The sequence below is a fragment of the Erpetoichthys calabaricus genome, chromosome 17 (assembly GCF_900747795.2).
Source record: "Erpetoichthys calabaricus chromosome 17, fErpCal1.3, whole genome shotgun sequence".
NCBI classification, from domain to species: Eukaryota; Metazoa; Chordata; class Cladistia; order Polypteriformes; family Polypteridae; genus Erpetoichthys; species Erpetoichthys calabaricus.
The window spans coordinates 47906758-47927407 of NC_041410.2; the positions used below are offsets into that span (position 1 = coordinate 47906758).

At 37.7% G+C, this 20650-nt stretch overlaps 2 protein-coding genes across 3 annotated transcripts in view; one reads left to right on the forward strand and one right to left on the reverse strand.

The window, feature by feature from the left end:
• The window catches only part of ubl7a (ubiquitin-like 7a (bone marrow stromal cell-derived)), a 1205533-nt gene that overhangs the window by 774141 nt on the left and 410742 nt on the right, over positions 1–20650 (reverse strand). The window lies entirely within an intron of this gene.
• cpeb1a (cytoplasmic polyadenylation element binding protein 1a) overlaps positions 1–20650 on the forward strand; it is a 171216-nt gene that overhangs the window by 142027 nt on the left and 8539 nt on the right. For both annotated transcript variants that reach the window (XM_051920796.1, XM_051920795.1), the window contains exons 8-11: positions 10618–10754; positions 15720–15918; positions 17624–17718; positions 17804–17884. In XM_051920796.1, the coding sequence (XP_051776756.1) occupies positions 10618–10754; positions 15720–15918; positions 17624–17718; positions 17804–17884 (512 nt within the window). The remainder of the gene's footprint in view (positions 1–10617; positions 10755–15719; positions 15919–17623; positions 17719–17803; positions 17885–20650) is intronic.

A 20650-nucleotide genomic window follows, 5' to 3' on the forward strand; every position in this document is an offset into this window, starting at 1 on the left:
GTGGGTGATACAAGGAACATTATAAATGCACAGGGCACCGTACTACTTGGCCACGACCCTGACTGCTGTCTGTGTAAAGGAGAGTGGCAGATCCCGCTACAATTAGCTGTGATGATGCTGTTTCAAGATGAATAAAGCTGGTGTTGCTAAAGTACTGAGACTCGGCTTCGTGTTTTGGGGCGTAAGACGGGGACTCGCATGTCACAGCGCGCACACACACAATGCTGTAGTAAACGGTATACGTTCGTACGGATGTTGACTATATGAGTGAGGCACGCCAACTCACAGAATTGGAGACGATTGCCCACAATCCCGCAACGACCGAGAGAACCACCATCAGTTCAGGTGTGATCACATGACGTTCAGCAGACAAAGCATATACATACTGCTTGTACTACAAGACCTCACTCGTTTATCAAGTCAAAATTTATTAATTTTGGCTCGTCTTGCAAAACACTCGTAAACCAAGTTACTCACAAACTGAGGATCCACTGTATATTTTCATGTTCAGCTAGCCAATTGAAACCGTATTCTAAAAAAAATTCTTTTTTTTTCTGTCCTTGGAGCTGTAAAATGGAATGTCCATTTGATAAATGGCTGGAACAACAAATCCATGTATTACTAATCTATATCTCTATATCCTAGTTTTAAATAACTGAACTTTTTCACCTTCAGTTGCAGGACACATTCACAGTTACTTGCTCACTCACCAGAGCAATTTTGAAGTGGTCTGTCATGTAAACCTCAAAGTAAATTTTAAAGTTGTTTAGGATGTACAAAGAAAACCCATGCAGATTGTGTCTGATTTAAACCCCATTCTAATCTCTGATATTAGATATCTTGTACTCCGGAAGAAGCGACTTGAATTGAATGTGTTGTGGCTGACTTGTATGTCACAGGCTGACGTGTGATGCTGTTGTGGCTGTTCTTCGAAAGAGCTGAACAGCAAGGTGAATAAGTCTGTGGAAGGACTTTTACCCAGTTACTTGTGGCTTTGTGGGTGAACGTTGGAATTTAGGAGGGTATGTTTTAAGAGTGTGGTAAGTTTCCCTGCTTCTTATAATGCACAAGTTTTTTAATGAGATTTGGTAGGTGTTTAATTTTGTCTCTGCGCAATACTAAATACAAATGGCATCAAAAATGAGTTAATGGCAGGATACATGTGTGTGCTAGTGTCAACCTAGAGGTTTCATTTGAGGGTTAAGCAGGGTTAGGGATGTTAAATACAGGTCTGTGAGGAAGTGGCCTACAACAGGTAAACCAAACATAAAAACAAGGTGGTGTCATCCAGAGTATATGCAGTACCAATGTAGTTTGCACAATGTAAAGTTGGAACCAGAAAAGTGCACAACTTTAAAGTTAGAAAAATGTTTGATACTGAATTTCTCTCAGGATTGTGTTCCCCACGGATATAAATACAATGTCCATGAAGCTTTTCATTCTAGTTGAATTTTTGTCTTGCTTGTGAAAAGTCCATCTTATTAACATGGAGCCAGGTCTAGAGAACAGGTTGTATGTTTCATCCCCAAATCTGCAGCTTTTACAGCCTGTTCATTTTGAATAGGAATGCTACAATAAAACTGAAGATGGTTGACCACTTTTATTTACTTTTTAACAGATTTAAATTTACTGCTTACGTGCTCTTTTTAAACTAATCTATATGGATCGCATCTTCCATTTCCTAAAATATATACAGTAAGTCTGTTTTTGGGCTATACAAAAAATGTACTGCTTCATAGCTGGCTTATCCAGGTATTCCTGCCACCTGAGGAGCAAGGTCTGGTCACTGATGTACTCGTGTCCTGATCTGTGAAGTTTAAAGGCTGAGGATGTTCAAATGGAGAAGGTCAAGGAATCTCAATTGAAGATTTTTGTTAGAAACGTTGTTTAAAAGTGGTTTCTTTTCATCATTACACATCTTGCAGTGGCCGTAGGCATGTTATCCCTTAACATGCTACTGGCTTTCTATAGTGCTGGATAATAATTTTTTTTTTCTATATCCGTTTTTTAATCGTTTTTTCAAATTATTTTTTCACGTTAGTTTTGTTTTAGTTTTCTTTATAGCTTTCAAATTGTGTATTGTTCATGTTGTCGGCTTAATTTTTATGGTGGAATATTCAAATCAAATATTTGGATATGTGAACATTCTTGGTGTTGCATGTAATTTTATATTATGGTTAACAGTGGAAGCTACAGCAGAACAAATAAAACCTATCTAAGCAGCAAAAAATAGCAGTTCTTATACAACCTTTATGTAAATATAGGTTATATATGAAAGGAAAGCATCCGCACAGCAGTCTTGTCATTTGACAGCTGGGTGAGTAAGTTCTTGTTAGAATAGCAAGCCATAATTGGCCACAAGAGACAATAAATCCTTATCAGCCACACATGCTAGCACTAGGCTTTATTACATTCTCATCTTTATAGATAGAGAGCAAGAGATCGATCTATCTATCTATCTATCGATCTATGTATATGTAGCTGTGTTCTTATGTGAGTGGGCATTTCTTGTTGGGGATGCTTCTGTTCTTTCTCCGAAATGAGTTCACCTCTGTTATAGCATGTCTATTTGAAAACCGCAGTGTCAGATGGGGCGAGCGTGAACGCGACTGAGAATAAAACTAAATATAAAAAAAAAAAAGCTAACTTTTACAAGTACCATACATTTATACTGGCTGTTAGACTCAAATGTGTGTGTTTATTGTATAGTAACAGTAAGAGCAGCTCACTACTCAAAACGTTTATTTTTGAGAAGTGGGTAGGCTCGAACCGGTGACCTTTTGAATGGGAGTCGGCGCTTATTACCGCTGTACTAAGAGAGAAATCGCAACAACAAGCCACGCTATTTGTACCTTTTTTTTTTTTAAAGTGCTTATTTGATATTTGGACTTCAGTCTTCACACACTGTACACTTCATGTCTACATTTTGTCATTAGTACTAAAACATGAAGAAAGTGTCTTTTAGGTATGTGTTCAACATTTCTTGCATTTCCTGTCATTATACACTTGCATACATTAGATCTTTGTAGACATGGAACACCCGTGAAAAGCATGTGTTCCAAAAAACCTTTTTTTTTTTTTTTTTTTTTTTTTTTTTTAACCTATACAGCTCTAAGTACTACTTCAAGTCTGGTTTATCAGGGAATGAACTGGGAAAGGTTTTTGCACTTTCTGCAGCGGTGGGAGGATGGAATAGTGGGCTTATTGACACATTTACAAGACGCTGACGGAGAGGTGTGAGCGGATTTAAGGTGGGCCGGATTGCAAGTGTTTTTTTTTTTTTTTTTTTTTTTTTTGGTAAGCCGTGGTAATTCTAGTGTTAATGGCTGTTTTATTTTTATCTCCTTCACCACTACTGCCAGGGAGTCCAGAGTGCATCCCATAACTGAGCTTGCCCTTGTTGATTCAGTAGATCTGTCATGAAGTGATGTTGCCAGCTTAGCACACCACAGAATAAAAATGTTGTAGAATAGGTGAAGGATTTAATTATCCACATTAAAGGAACACAATTTCCTAAGAGATCCTGATCTTACCTTTCTTGGTTCTTCTGTTATGAGACCAGTCTTAACCTGTCATTGATGTGAGCTCCCAAGTTACTTATACTGTAGGAGTGCACCATTTCTACATCTACTCCCTGCATAGTGATCAGACGGGTATGTTGGTGCTTTCAAAATCAATAGCCAGTTCCTTGGTTTTGCTAATGTCTACAAATTTTACATTAGTTTATATAGCACATTTTCATACAACAATGTAGCTCAGAGTGCTTTACTAGATGATAGTTACAAGAAAAGGAATAAGCTAAGGTAGTTATATATATATATATATATATATATATAATATTATATTTATTTAGTCAAATGGCCAGAAGGGTGAGAAACAAAATACACATTTAGACTGGAGAAAAAAATCTGCAGGGGTTCCAATGCTGATTGCAGTCCCCACTGGGCATTCTGCTTAACCAGTGTTCCTAAATCAAACCTGTTTTCAGGCTTCACATGATAGGAATTTGATGTTGGTCTCAAAATTAGGGGGGGGGGGGTCTCATTTGTCCAACATCTCAGGGCTGCATGGTGCCTTGATCAGGTGGTGGTGGCAGCTCAGATTGCCACCACAGCAGGACTCAGACAGCAGAGAATAGTGGGGATTAGTACAGATTGTGGATCCCTGAATACAATTCCATACCCATATATAGTCTATTAGGAATACAACTGAAATGTAGCTACGAAAAAGCCATATTAAAATCAGCAGTTTTTTAAAAATGTTCCACATTATTAGCCTGATGAATTTCTATAGGTAAAGTATTCTAGATCTTAGGTGCATAACGGCAAGAAGCCACCTCACTACTTTAAGCCTCTCTGGAATTATAAGCAGACCTCTAACCCTAACATCTAAGGTTAAAACTTGGAGTGTAGGTGGACAGGCATTCCAACATATAGAACTGAGCAAGATTGTTTCTCTACCAAGAAACACTGATCACTTGATTGCTGTACTCTGTCATCCCCTTATCGATGCATCTCGTAAGTGCAGAATTATCTCAAACTAGCCAACCCACGGCGTACCATACGCCGCATAATCAGGCCACTTTTTTAATGATTTTTAAGCACAGGGAAAAAATTAACATTTGAAAAATCCGGAGGAGAGGAGGACGACTCCCATTACGCCCCATCCGTCATGCTAGTCTGCTGATTACTCGTTCAGTAACCTGTGAGTAGTGATGGGCGGAGTGAAGCCTCACGAAGCATCAACACATTTGAAGCAATTGTGTCAGAAGTCGTATCGAAGCTTCGAAGCATTTGACACTCGCCTCTCTCGTGACACCTCCTGGCCATTTTCATTAACGTTACAGAAACTTATCATACGCTTCAATGACGTCTGTTAAAAGTCGTATTGCTTTTATTTTTGTGTAGCTACAGACTGACAACGAAGAGAAAGGTTCGTCAGCAGCTTGTAGTGTGTGATGTCTAAAAAATATAAATATAACTAACGCCGACAGGCAGAACGCACTATACGATAGCAAGAGTTAAACAAAATAAGATGCCTCACCTCATGCATTCCCGGCTCTTTCAATTAGTATTTACTTTTGCACTGTATCATTATAATCGCTCCTGTTATTAGTATTATAATTAACCCTGATCTTGAGATCACATTTAATAGCCTTAAATGTTTTCTTTGGTCTGTCTTAATTAAAACAGAGTAGACAGAAAATAAAGGTTTATCCCTGTACTTTGCCATGATATAGGTAAGCACATTTGAGAAAGAAAATGTGAAATCCTTAAATCACAGATGATGTTATTCGATCAAGTTATTCGAAACCTGAGTATCGAGCGGCCCATCACTACCTGTGAGTCACGTAGAGTTTTCATTGTTTGCGGTTCTGGCCGCTTTTCGCGTACTGAATTGTTCCGGAGTCACAGTTGAGAAACAGTTTTTTAATGTCTTTTAAGCACAGGGGAAAAAAAATGAACATGTGGCCCGGTGCATTCTTTAACTGCCTTGTGGCGCTGTAGTAGTACGGCTGCTTTGCAGTAAGGAGACAGTGGAAGATTGTGGGTTCGCTTCCCGGTTCCTCCCTGTGTGGATAGCAAATTATCCGCGACAAACAATTTTACACGCTGCAAACCAATCTGTGCCGCTTTTTCAATGTTTTTTAAGCAGAGGGAAAAAAATGAACATTTGTAAAATCCATAACGCTGCTTTCAGTAAGTACAATGCACACGCGTTTAATTTGTCAGCCACTTTTTGCCAGCCGTCTTTTCTGGTTTGGGCCGCTTTTGCAGTGTTACCTCTTGTGCATATTGTATCTTGAAATCCTTCGAGTTGCTAATTAACTAACACCCACCCACTCAGCTTGTGTGAAAAAAATGCGCCCGTTCTTTCATCATTTTGTTGCAGCCTATCAAAGACTTGCTGATCATGTTTTGTAGACTTAATATATATTGGCTTTTCACTCAGCGCGAGGGTGCGCATTCATCTCGGATTATTACATCCTGCTACACTAATCTGCTACACGGCTGCGTTTGAAAAACCGACTTATCCCGGATGAGTTTCACCGGCATTAATGATTAGGAATCTGGTTTGAACAAAACCCTGCAGCCACAGGGGTTCACCAGGACCGAGATTGGCGCAAATTGCTGAACAGAGACGAAACCGACTCAAGTGAGGAGTGGGGACGGGCAAAGTAGTTGCAGCTATTGATTATTCAGTGTTTGCCTGGGTGTCTGATTTGCGTTGACTGACATGGCTGTTTTCTGCGTATCCTATGGTTGTCTTCCGGCAGTGTGAATGCCTCGAGAGACAGGGTGTCCTTGTGTGGTGAGTTGTTGCAGTTTGTGACCATGTCGCCGATATTATCCCAATGTTGGCAAACAAAGCCAACAGCAGTGTTGCGAAGTTTAAGAGCAACAGTTTCGTCAATGACATTTTTACATCCAGCTAGTCTGCTAGACTAATGTGCTACACGTCTGCGTTTGAAAAACCGACTTATCCTGGATGAGTTTCACCGACATTAATGATTAGGAATCTGGTTGGAACAAAACCCTGCATCCACAGGGGTTCACCAGGACCGAGTTTGGGAAACACTGCTGAACACAGACAAAACCGACTCAGGTGAGGAGGTGGGGTGGGCAAAGTAGTTGCAGCTATTGATTATTCAGTGTTGTTTGCCTGGGTGTCTGATCTGCTCAACAGGATCTATACTAATAAAAGGCAAAGCCCTCACTGACTGACTCATCACTAATTCTCCAACTTCCCGTGTAGGTAGAAGGCTGAAATTTGGCAGGCTCATTCCTTACAGCTTACTTACAAAAATTAGGCAGGTTTCATTTCGAAATTCTACGTGTAATGGTCATAACTGGAACCTGTTTTTTGTCCATATACTCTAATGAACAAGGAAGAGATTTACAGCACGAGTCAAACGCGGGAACGAAGGTAAATGACGTTAATTTTTGAGTATCTCTTAATACTGTGTAAGCATACATATAACACGTGCAATTAAACGTGTGCATTTACGGGGTGATTTCTCAGGCTTAAAAGCTCGCCTTTTATTAAAGAGGTAAATGCAAACTTTTTTTCATTCTGAAGGGCACAAACCACGTTAGATTTCATGCTCAAGAGTAAACTCGGCACACAGCTTGGTCATATTACAACCGGTTCATTTTCCTCAGTTTAAAAAGGTTTACTTTTCTTCTTAATAAAATTTTTAAAGCAGTACTTCGCCGCTGCGAAGCGCGGGTATTTTGATATATATCAAAATATATCGCGTCATCACGCCTCCCACGTAAGCACGTGAACTGACCTGCTGCTGTTTGCAATGCCATATTCGTGAGATACAAGTTTAATGAGAAGACACAAGGTATAAACGACAGTTTGGATCACTTTGTAATAGTTAAAATTGCTGTAGCGACAAACTTTTAACTGCCAGGTCATTAAATAAACCCGTGGACATCGCAACATCACACAAGAGAGCGGACCAAGTGAAGTGACTGAACGCAGCAGGAGTGATCACTTCGATGAATCAAACCTGTTCAAAAAACAAATAAAACAATTGATAAGGTACGAACAGAATATGAAACCGATTGTAGATTTGCGTACAGCCACTGAAACTTTGTGATGGCACGAGACTTCAGGTCACGTGTCTGCAAAACAACCTCATTGAGGCAACTATTTTTACTGGCGGTGGCTCAGGGGAGAGAGTTTTTATTCCTCGCATCCCCGTTATACCCTCTGATCTCCCATTTCAATTCAAACGCCTACAATTTCCACTAAGGCTCTGCTTCGCAATGACAATAAGTCTCGGGGACAGACCCTACAAAAGGTTGGCATTGATTTCAGGCAGGACTGCTTTTCACATGGCCAACTGTACGTTGCATGCTCAACAGTAAGCTACCACACAGCTTGGTCATATTACAAGCAGAGGGGCGAACTGACAACGTGGTATACAGAGAGATCCTTAACAAATAATTATTCATACATTTTCCCTCGGTTTAAAAAGGTTTAGTTCTTAATAAAAATTTTAAAGCAGTACTTTGCCGCTGCGAAGCGCGGGTATTTTGATATATATATGTAGATATGTATATTTAGATATATGTAGATATGTATATTTAGATATATGTAGATATGTATATTTAGATATATGTAGATATGTATATTTAGATATATGTAGATATGTAGATGTGTGTGTGTGTGTGTGTAATATATATGTATGTATGTATATATGTATATGTATATATATATATATATATGTATGTATATATATGTGTGTGTGTATATATATATATATATATATATATATATATATATATAATAATATATATATAATAATATTATGTAGGTAAGTAAGATCGGGGGAGGGGTGGTGATAGAGCGCTTATTCAGTGCAGCAGGGACAACGCACATGTTGTTCGTTTTTTCTTTCAGTACACGTGGCTTCCCTGTTTATTTATATATCTAGTGACTTCTCTGCCTGTCTGTCTCTCTCTTACGCAGTGCTCTGTCTGTCTGTGTGTTATGGATCTTAAAAATAAGTTATAAGGACAGTTGTTCCTGTTAATTGCAGTCTCAATTGTTAAAAAAAATATTTGAAAAGGAGCATCCCACATGAAAATATAACTATCTCAGTAACTGACAGTGCATACCAATGTATACATTTTATGTCAGTTTGAGGTTTAAAAGAAAAGAAAAAAAAAGCAACACTTCATCCCCAGCGGGGAATCGAACTCAGGTCTGTGAGGCAAGGAAAAGCTGCTCTGCGCTAAGAAGCAAATCTTAGCGCGCTACACCACAGAAGCTGTTGAATCATTCTTGAAGCTTTTGTGAAAGTGTTTATTTGATCTTTGGAACTCGGGCTTTATATATTTCTATAGTTTATGCCTACTACATTTTGTAACATTTATTACTAAAATATGAAAAAGTTTGTTTTAACAATGTGTTTACACAGATTACTTTAGAAACGGAACACGCATTTCATGTGTCTCTTCCAATTAACGATCTATCATTTCCACTGTAAAACTGCACTTCACTCCCAGGTAAACAATCAAGTCGTGAGCTGGGAAAAGTTCGCTCACGTTCTAAGTCGGTGGGGGGGGATGGAATAGCCGGCTGCTGGCAGCTTGTCTTTTATCAGCACATTTAGAGGACAAAGGATGCTGGCGGAGAGGTGTGAACGGATTTAAGAAGCGATTTAAGGTGGGCCGGATATACGAGTTTTTTCGTAGGCTCTGGTAATTCTAGTGTTAAGTGTTCTGTCATTAGGTCTAGTACCTGACATCTTTGGAACAGGAATAGTGAAGGGTGTGTGTGCCATTTCTATCTCACTGTGTATTGCCTTTAGATCCTATCTTTCATTTCCTACTTATAAGCTTCCTCAAAGTCTAGTTACTCAGAGCTAGCGAACTACTGCATTGTTCCCAGATGACTAGTCCTTTTTTGAAGTCCACGCTCAGGAAAATAACTAGAATGTAGAAATTTACCAATCAGATCTAGCAGAACTAATTAGAACTTAGGGCTTTGTCTTGACTGTATTTTCACAGACAACTCCAGAATGCCTCCATCTTAGTACTCTTTACACTCTTGCAATGATGTGCCATTTCACATTTAAACACTAAGTATGCAGGAGCACCTATTTGGCTTTTGTTTAGTACAGTACTCCCCATACTTTAGAAGTCCATGGTCTTTTACACAAAGGACCTTCAGATAAACTATGCATTGCCATATTGAGTTATGCCACACCAACAGATGAATTTAAATCTATGTCAAATGTTGTTGTGCCATAACACCACTAGAATGTAGTTCGTACCGGAACCAGTTAATGTAGAATGCACAGTGACAGGAAAAATATACAGATTTGGACAGCACAGAGTTAATTATGGAATCAGATACAGTACTTTACTGGTAAATGAATACTGTACCCACACCATATATACTGTGCAGCCAATAAAAAGCATGATTATTCAGATATAATTTGAAACAAGTCACAAAGTAGGTAGAATATACCATACATGTATTTGTGATGTGTGGTAACAAATAAAGAGCTTAGTGTCCTTGTTACTGTAAAACAATGCTACCAAGTAGTGCTCAATGTTGACTGTCACACAGATGCTGGCAAGGGAAGTGTTGAATGAAGAAGAATTTAAGAGCGATAAAACAAATTGATCTAGTAGCCTATCAAATTGTTGGTTTAAAAAAAATTTGATGGAACTGTTCATGAAATGACATTTTGCAAAATAATTTCAAAAAATATACTAGGTTTTTGGACTATATAGAAAATTATACAATAAAGCCAGATGTTTAATTGTAGGTGTTCAGGATAGTCTGCTCTGTTCAGCATGTTTTTCAGCTTGTCTTCTCTGAATGCAAGAAGGGATCCAAGGGGGTTGGGAGTTCGCTCAGTTGGGTTTCTCCTAAAACGGGCCTTCCATCTCATCTGTTTTTGATTGCCTTTGATTGGCTTTAAAGTGCACAAAGTAAATCACTACTTTGTCCTGTTAAAACCATACCAGTAAATTTATTTGTTGCCACTAAAAGGGTTAATGAGAGAATTCAAATAGGGAGTGTGTTCCACACCCCCATTTTGTACAGACGCAACCAACCCTAACCCTAATTTTTTTTTTTTTTTTGTAGGGTATGTGTACCTTGTGTTTGAATCTGAGAAATCTGTGCGTTCCTTGCTTCAAGCTTGTACTCAGGACCTGCTGAATTCTGATGACTTGAGTGAATATTATTTCAAGATGTCCAGCCGTAGAATGAGATGTAAAGATGTAAGTACTTTTTGGTGTTTACTAATTGGCTTACAATCATTATTGGGTACTATCTATACCATTTATGGCAAATGATGGTCACATACTTTATGAATATACACTAAAGAGTAGGGGTGTGCAAGACACTGCTAGAAATCAGTTGGCCAGGAATTTTTTTTTTTTTTTTTTTAAACTGCTGCTTGGCATATAAGGAAGCAGTTTTTATCACACAAATAATGCACATATTGCAGTGGCATTGTGAGGAGTTAGTGTTATTTTCTGGCACGGGGGGGGGGGATTGAATATAGTCTTATATCCACACAAAAAAATGCAAGAGGTGGCAAGGTTATGTGCTCAGTCCACACATGCAATTAAGTAGGATATAACCTACTTGTCCAAAAAATATGTAAATTCAGTATCTTAAACACAAATATGTGTATTGTGGAAACTACATTTCATTGTAATTTATGGACCGCAAAATCAAATGGCAGGGTTTTGGCTACTTTTGTTAAAATTAGTTTGTTACATTTTTATGATCCCGTCAAAATGTAATTTTTATTTTAAGGGGCAGTTCAAACTCGTGTCAGTTTTCTGCAGACTGCTTAAAAACTAAATGATTGAGAAACAGTGCAGTGATGCATAAAATTAGGCAAATAAAGTACTACAAATCAATAAAGATTAACATATTGAGACAGAGTGCTGCCAACAGAAGTTGTGATTTAATGTATGCTTGCAGGTTCTTTCTGCAGTATTTGTAAATTTATAAGCTAGCCTTGGATGATTGTTCAAAATGAGCACATGCTTTGGGTGCAAAGGAAAAGGACAACACTTTTGTAATATAAAGTAGAAAACTTTTACTATTGCCTACTTGTAACTTAAATTTTTTTTTTAGATGTTTAGGTCCATGGGTGTTGAAATGCTATACATCTTCAAGGTTAGAAAGCAACATCCAATTTTTTTATTTTTAATAAATTTGCAAAAACCTCAAACTTTTTCACATTGTCATTATGTGGTGTTGTGTGCAGAATTCTGAGGAAAAAAATTAATTTAATCCATTTTGGAATAAGGGTGTAACTTAACGTGGAAAGTGATGCGCTGTGAATACTTTCCGGATTCACTGTAAATATGAAGAGTAAGCTTCATATAATCAGAATGTGTGGCATAATTATCAGTGAAGTAAAATTTTTTTGAGAATTGGCAAAAGAATAAATGAATCTGTGCACATGTACAGTATATAACTGAGATGTGTGCAATAATGAAATTCAAATGGATTTACCTTCATATAAAATGTCAGTTATTGTAATATAACCAGGAGTGTGCTTGCCATATGATCAGCTTTTTTTTTTTTTTCTCCCTTCCACTTTTGGCTTTTAAATGCTTTAATAGTGTAGCCTCCTTAGTGTTACGTATGTAAAAAGCATTTTTGGTTTGAAAAATGACACATTAAATCTGATCTTTCTACTGTAAAACTTACAAAACACAAAGTTCAGTCAGAAGTGTAGAAAGAATACAAATGACTAATGATGCTAATAACTATATACTGTCAAAATATAGTTTGTGGTATCTTGAAACACTGAAATACCCGATAAAACATCACTGTTGGTGGAAAAAGCATGATTCCTTATGGATTTTCTTTCCAGACTGATTAGTTTTTGAAGAGCACACTGCACATGTGATTGACACAAGCATCACGTTCGTGTTCATCAGAATCGCTCAATTTTCCTAACTGAAGAGAGATTCACTTTGTCATCACTGCTTGTATCGCTGTCAAGAGCATGTAACACCTGGGCTTCTGAAAAATGTTAGACATGTCTGCATCATTGCCTTGGTAACACTTGGTGCCCGTTTATGTAATGCTCGGCTATATTTCCTGAGCGACGGTTCGCACAAACTCTGGCACCTTTACAGCCTGAGTAATCCTCAGGTCTAACACTTGGGCGAGAAGTGTATACAGTTGCCTGTGTTACGCTTGCGTCGAATGCTAAGTAGATTAATGTGTATATATTCTAATGGCCAAAAGAATAACTGATTGGCTACTAGAATATTAACTTGCATATGTCCCAGACTCCCATACTCTTAAGAGTAGACATGAAAACACATTGAGTAACCATCCCAGAAGAAGCAGCAATTGAATGAATTTTAATTATCATAAACAAAAGCAACAATCGTAAGTCATAATAGAAAATTTTTACGTTTAAAATGATGATCTTGAATAAAAAGTGGTTGGGAGCTAACAGATCGATCTTTTGCTCATGTTGTGAGCCAAATGATTTAATTCACTGAAAGTGTCTTCCTTTCAAATGTCAGTCTGTTTTCTTTAAATTCTGCATGTGTGTGTGTATATATTCTGACCACTAGGGAGCACACTGGCTTCAGCACCTGACACAACACACACTAGGCACAAGTGTAGCAACCCATTTATTTTTAAGGGGGAAACTTGTCCTTCGTTTCCCCCTGCAGCAGTAAGCACAGCACTTTTTTTTTTTTTTTTTTTTTCCTCTCCTACCTTCTGCCTCCACTCTTCCTGTGGCAAGCTTCATCTTCATCCTTCTGCTCCCTTTTGCTGAACCTGGGAGTGATCCAGGTGGCTCATTAGCAAGGTCTGGAATCACTCCCAGGTGTGGTGAAAGCCCAAAGTATGGCTCTGCAACCCCTCCAGCTCCCCCTTGGCTGCATTTCTGGAACCCAGCAGGGATGTGCAAAACTCCAACTCCCATGGAGCCCTTGTGGGAATCTGAGGCACTACAGCAAAGCAGGGGGGCTGCCTTCTAACATCCTGGAGAGTTCTGGCCATCTGTCTATATAGTTTTATTTCAACATATTTAGCCAGGAAAGTGTCAAAAACAAATTGGGACATTTTCTTAGATTATAGAAGGCCAGTAAAGACCACTTACATTTTCATTAGACATTTTTCATATTCACTGTGTAAAAGTCCTATCCTTGTATAGCAAATATGTCCACATTTCTTTGATGCACTCGGGGAAATGACTATTAAACTAGTCCAAGTAAGAATTTTGGGAAGTGTATCTGCGTATAAAGTGGGGTTCATTCATGCCAGGGTAACGCATGCAGGCTTTGTACCAGGTACATTTTGGAAGAAGGAGCAATCAGTTTGTCTCCAACACAAAAACTTGTTTTTAAAATGCAGGTTAGAATGGATTTATTATAAGTTCTTACCAAGTGATCGCTGCAATAGAGTGGCACATCTATATGCCTTAGAAAGCCAAATGTCTGCTCTTTTGAAAGTCGACTAATTGGTCAGGCCATATGTTTGTGTGTTGTTGTAAATTTATTGAAATAATAAAGCAGGTATAGAATTTTTTTTTTTTTTTTCCCCTCCTCTCTCATCTCTTCTCCCCCCTACCCCCAAACCACCACCTACAGTAATGCAGTATGCATAGCGTAATATTGTAAGTATGTTGTGTAATAACGCCATACAATGTAATTTTATACAATTGCAACTTTATACAGGAGTAAATTGGCAGAAAATGGATAGGGGTGGGGACTGGAAATCCTTTCTGTTGCAGAAGCATCAGTTTAACAATACAGAAAAGTAGTGCAGTGTTCATTAACACTGAAAACATACAAATGCATCATAGCTGCAAAAACTCTCATACTTATTCCTTTTTAATGGTTACATGTCCTTATGGCCTATCCCGGCAAAACTGGATGCAAGGCAGAAATCTGTCCCAGTTCCTCACCTCATGTACACTCGTAGCCAATTTAGAGTAGAAAGTAAACCAAATGTGCATGTCCTTGTGATGTGTGAGGACCATAAAGGCATCTGGAGTAAAGCCACGATACATATGGACAAAGTATAAGCTTAACACAGTGACTGAGTACAGTCCTCTTATCCATTGGTATAAATTGCTAATCTCTGCTTTCAAATGCACAATGGGATATGAAATTTAGCACAATTCTTAAACTGTAATTTTTTTATCCTTCACACAGCATACTGTAAATAGTGGGATAAAAGCTGAACATTGGACTGTACAAGGCAAATGCTGTTAAGAGTATAAAATTCAATTGCTTGTTGTTGTATAGTATAAAATTTATACCTGCTAAAAAGTAATTGCTTGTGGTTGGTAGCATTGCCTGTATTTTATTTCGGGAGGTGAAAATGATTAAGCCAGTGTGTCAGACCCCAAAAACCCTATACTTAACCCATTTTAGTGAAAGTAAATTACAAGCCATGCACACACACTTGCAAAGTGCCAAGTTACAGCTGTCATTTACTCGGTTTACTATCAAGGGTGGTTTCCCCACAGAATGATGCCTGGATGACCTTGAAGTTAACAAAGTGGAATGATTGAAATTATCCTTTGAAGTATTTGAGGTGGGTGGGAACTGCAGGGAAATGCCTCTTGCAAATATGACCAGAACATGCAGATGGTGCCATTTGAAGCCATAGTGTTGGAGCTATGAGACGCATCCACACCTGTACTAACTAATGTCAGTGGTTAGTCAATGCTGAAATAAATTAATTTGTAAGCTATGGGTTTAATTTTTAGCTTAGTCATTCATATTGAAGTAGACTACATATGTTCTGAAATTTTTGATTAACTTTCTTGAATTAAACCGATGCCATCTGCACATGTCTGCTATATGGAAACACATACTGGAACAATTGCTAAAAGTACTTTAAAGCATGCATAATTCAACAGACATATTAACCGTTGAGAGATGCTGTACATGCAACAGTTGTATGTCTGGAATAAAGATTTACTTTGATGAGCAAACCTCAGGAGATGAGAACAAGCACTGCTTTCAAAGTGTCAACTTACAAAGTTATATAATCTGATATTAAACTTTTTTTTCTTTTGAGCTTATGGTATTTAGTCAGTATTCTTGGATTTTTTTTTTTTTTTTTTTGCAAAAGCTAATTATTGAATTTCAAGATCTTAATTTTCATTACACAAGATCTGTAAAGCTCATCTTCAAAAGTGTTATCAGCATTACTTTTTTTTTTTTTCTCTTCCCACTTAGGTACAAGTTATTCCTTGGATCATTTCTGACAGCAATTTTGTTCGTTGTCCTTCTCAGCGTCTTGACCCTAGCAAAACAGTGTTTGTAGGTGCCTTGCATGGTATGCTTAATGCAGAAGCTCTTGCTAGTATCATGAATGACCTGTTTGGTGGTGTGATGTATGCTGGAATTGATACAGATAAGCACAAGTATCCAATTGGTAAGTTCAATATTGACACATGGGAACCAGCTAAAACAGTATATTCTGTATAATGCCTCTTCAAAATGTATGTCTTAAATACGATGTAGTTAATGTAAGAGTAAATTGAGATGTAATATTTAAATCATAATGGTTCAATTAAACACAATTCCCACAAAGTTGTAAATTGTTGTATCTTTAAATATTTGGTTAAATATTTTTTTCTATCCTTTCTTCTTCTCATTACATAACTGATCCTGCCCTTTAATATGGCCATTCTAAAAATTACTGGATCAAACCTGAGACTAGGAAATGTATAAAAGCATTTACTGTACAAAACAAATGAGTGGTGAGATTTATATAGGGATACTTTAACCTGTAGGTAAGCACGGTCTAGTTTTTTGGGAAATTAAAAATGCAGCTGCAAAAATTACTAGAACAATATTACAACCACATGCCTCCTGTTAAGTCTTTTTTTTTTTTTTTTAAATAATGGCTTTCAGGGCAGATTTCAAAATCCTCCTTTATACTCTTAATTCCTTTGTTTATTGTATGTCCATATATAGGAAAACGTGTAGCTGGAAGCTGTGTTCTGTGCTTATACTCTAAATGTATTATGCAAAGTAGATTTGAGGTTTTAATACAGAATATTGGGGATAGCATCTATGATTATGTAGTTTCATCTGTGTAATACCTTTTAATCCTTGGGATTCAATTTAAAGCTTAGTTGGTATTTTAGCGCTTAAAGGTAAATGTATAGTTTTTTAATAGTCAAGGGCTGAACTTCTATCCTGTGAAGACCCTAACCCTTGAGAGATCTAATTTAAGTCTGTTCTGATCCAGCAGTGTTGCATGCTAGGACTGTTTTGAGCAGCAGCACATTTCAAACCTTGTTGCCTTATACTCCTAATTACCTTTTTTTTTTCTATCCTTGATCCTAAATAACTCTTTTCAGTAAAGCGGTGTTATAAATATGTAGTTTTGTGTGTTTTTTTGTTTTTTGACTTAAAAGTATTTTACCTTTTTGTTAAAATCCAGAACTCTACTACAAAATGCCCTGTGATCCTTTAACACATAAACTTAAGATGTGGATACCATGAATCCTCTGTTAAACATGTTGCATAGCACAAAGCTACTTTAACATTAAGAGGGAGAACTTCATTAGTAAACACTTAACAGTCCATAGGTTCAGATGACCCTAGGCTTGGTGGTAAAGAGAGGTGCCATTATTTTTCATGCGGATTGTCCAATCTAGATCATTCACAAAGCCTATTTGAAATTCTCAAGTTTAAAGGGTAGTTTTAAAATGTGGTTTCAGTAATTGAATCCCTTTTTATAGTGTGTTTGTTTTTTTTTTTTTTTGTTTTTGTTTTGGTCATTAAAATGCTAACTCTAGTGTATTACTACAGGATACCTGTGTGCTGGTTGTTTTAAAAACTGCTTTCTTTGAAAAGTACTGTCTTGTAGAACATCGCAATTCCAGCCATCTGGGTTAATGATTGTTTATAAAATAAGCAAAAATCTGTGCCTGTCAATACTGGTATTTGGCAGATTAATATTGTAAGGGTCTTGCGAATGAATTTTGACAATGAACAGTTACAGCATATTGATAGCTGCATGGAAAATTTTTTGTCAAGTTATTAGAAGTACTATTTGTATAGTCCTTTTTATGCACTTACATGTGTTAATATAATGTATAACTTTTTTTTTGTGTGTGTGTGTAAAGGTTCAGGGCGTGTTACTTTTAACAATCAACGCAGTTACCTGAAAGCTGTCAGTGCAGCCTTCGTGGAAATAAAAACTCCTAAATTTACTAAAAAGGTAATCTTGATTTAGGGTGGATCAACCGGGTTGTCGGATTGCTTATTATGCTGCCTACAAATGCTTTTCACTTTGTTTTGTTTAGGTTCAAATTGACCCATATCTTGAAGACTCAATGTGCCAAGTTTGCAGTCGTCAGCCTGGGCCTTTTTTTTGCAGAGATCAGGTGAGAAATCTTAGTTTAAAGATGGAAATGTCTAGCAATTTGACTAATGCAGCTATGAATGATAAATATGAGCTGCTTATAATGGTGTCACTTTTTTGGCTGGTTGTCATGTTTATACTACAGAATAGTTTTCAACACCCTTATCCTCTTTGCTGAGTGAGTGGATAGGACTGGATGTGTCTTAGGTCAAAAGAGAAAGCCTTAAATGCAAAATATGCCCTCTGCTACTAAATGTGGTAATATTGCTGCAACTTTAATCTTTTTCTACTGTCTTGCTCTTTGGACTGTTAACCTGCTATGACTTCTCAAAGTATCATTGTAAATCAGTCACTAGATGTCTTTGATCTTCCAAAGGATTGGATTCTCTTGGCCTATATGGTATAAATACCATTGGATGATGCAGCAACTTTTTTTTAACAAGTGTCCAATCTTACAGCCAGACATGGTAAAGTGTGTTTTGTAAGAGAAATGCCAGTCATATGTACTAGCAATTGTACAATGGGACTTTGAATATTGTTGCCTGCTTATAGTGGATTGCACACACAGCTGAGATTGGTTTGTTGTAAACCTTTGCTGAATTTGGTTATTTCTAATTCACATACTGTGTCATTGTTTGTGTAATTGATGTCAGATATTAATGGTCTGCCTTTACGGCCTTCATCAATAGAGCATGCTTGGCTTTTAACCCAGCACTCCTTACTTTGGATTTTGCTATGCTGCTCTCATTTCTTTGGAAGTACCTTCTTTAGCACTGCACATTTGAACCAAGTTCCAGGAAGCACACTTTCTCCAATGGAAAAGTTGATTTTCACTGAACTATCTACCCTGTAATGCCACTGATACCAGTAGCCAGACATGGATTACATGAATTTAAAATGTGACTTGGTTTCTTTATTTGATCTCATTGGTTTTTCTGTTCTGCCAAGCTTTGTCTATGAAAGATTTTAATACGATATGGTGGAGTTGGGAGAATGCCTTCAGTTTCTACCTTGCAGTCAGTGGGTAGAAAAGATGGGTCTTTAAATACTTTTTTTTTTTTTTTTCTTTTTAATATACTCTTCAAAATGCTTCCCTTTAAGCATCTATCACTGTTCCATATATAGAGTTTTCAATGTAATTTGCAACCTCACAAATGGCGGTGTCGGTTCTCATTCACAATCCAGACCATGTTCAGACAGCACCTAATAGTTCATAATTCCACAACATCGAAGCTTATAGTTGTACTTCTTAACCTTTAATATAATATTTAATATCTAACCAATCGACCACAGCATGTCCGGCTGAAGAGCTGCTGCTCTGATACCATCCTGAGCAGCACGGGGGCGCTGCAGGGAACTGTCCTATCACCCTTCCTCTTCACCCTCTACACGTCTGACTTCAGGTACAGGTCTCAGTCATGTCACCTGCAGAAATTCTCTGATGACTCTGCCATTGTTGCCTGTATCAGGGATGGACAGGAGGATGAATACAGGAGTGTGGTGGACAGCTTTGTGGAGTGGTGTGAGCTGAACCATTTACAGTTAAACATCACAAAGACAAAGGAACTGGTTGTGGACTTTAGGAAGCAGGCTCCTCTTCCCACCCCTGTCACCATCAGAGGAACGGATGTTGAGGTGGTTGAGGACTACAGGTACCTGGGGGTACACATTGACAGTAAACTGGACTGGTCCAAGAACACCAACACGGTTTTCAAGAAAGGGCAGAGCCGGCTTTACCTACTGAGGAGGCTCAGGTCTTTCAATGTCTGTAGGAAAATGCTGACTATGTTCTATCACTCTGTGGTTGAGAGCGTGGTGTTTTTTGCAGCTGTGTGCTGGGGCAGTGGGGGTGAAGACAGCTGATGCCAACAGGCTGAACAAGCTGATTAAAAAGGCTGGTTCTGTCCTGGGTGTCAGACTGGAGAACCTGGTGGAGGTGTCTGAGAGGAGAATGCTGAAAAAGCTTCTCGGTATCATGGACAACCCCTCTCACCCCATGCACGCCTCCTTGATGGGTCATCAGAGCACACACAGCGAAAGACTCCTTGCCTCCAAATGCAGAACCGAACGCCACAGGAAATCCTTTCTACCTGTGGCAATAAGACTGTATAACTCTTCCTCATTCTGTAGGTGATCTTTTTCAGAATTTTTGTCAATAGGTCCCATTTGGTTTTTTTTTTATTTACTCATCTGTATGTTACGGAATGTTTGTTTCATCCCATCATCACATGCTGCTATCTCATTTACTCATGGCACAAACACTAAGTCACTTTTCATAACCACTTGCACTAATAATCTGTTGTTTTATTATATCTGTTATAGTTTTAGTTATAGTTGTTTGTTGCTTTGCACAAATTAGTTATACAGTTATAATACAAACTATTATAGTTATTTGTTACTTTGTTTAGAGTTGTTATTCTGTTTGCACTATTACTACTGTTCCTTTTAAACTCTTGACTACCTTATCTTTATTCCTCTTGTTGCACTGAGCATGTATATGACAAAAGAATTTCCATCGGGATAAATAAAGTTCTTTTCTTATCTTAATACTGATCCATGAACATTGTACTTATAGCTATCCAACTTGTCAGTTTATCAATTACCAGGTAAACCCAATAAAGATATGAAAGAGATGCATATTGCCCAAAAATACATCAATACATAATTGGATCACAGAAAGCATTAAAAAAAAAAATCCAACTCCACAAAAATAGTTGTGTAAATTTTAAAATCAGGCTAAAATAAGAGGTTTTGAAATTAGACCAATTGTGCCATTGTAGCCTTGGTT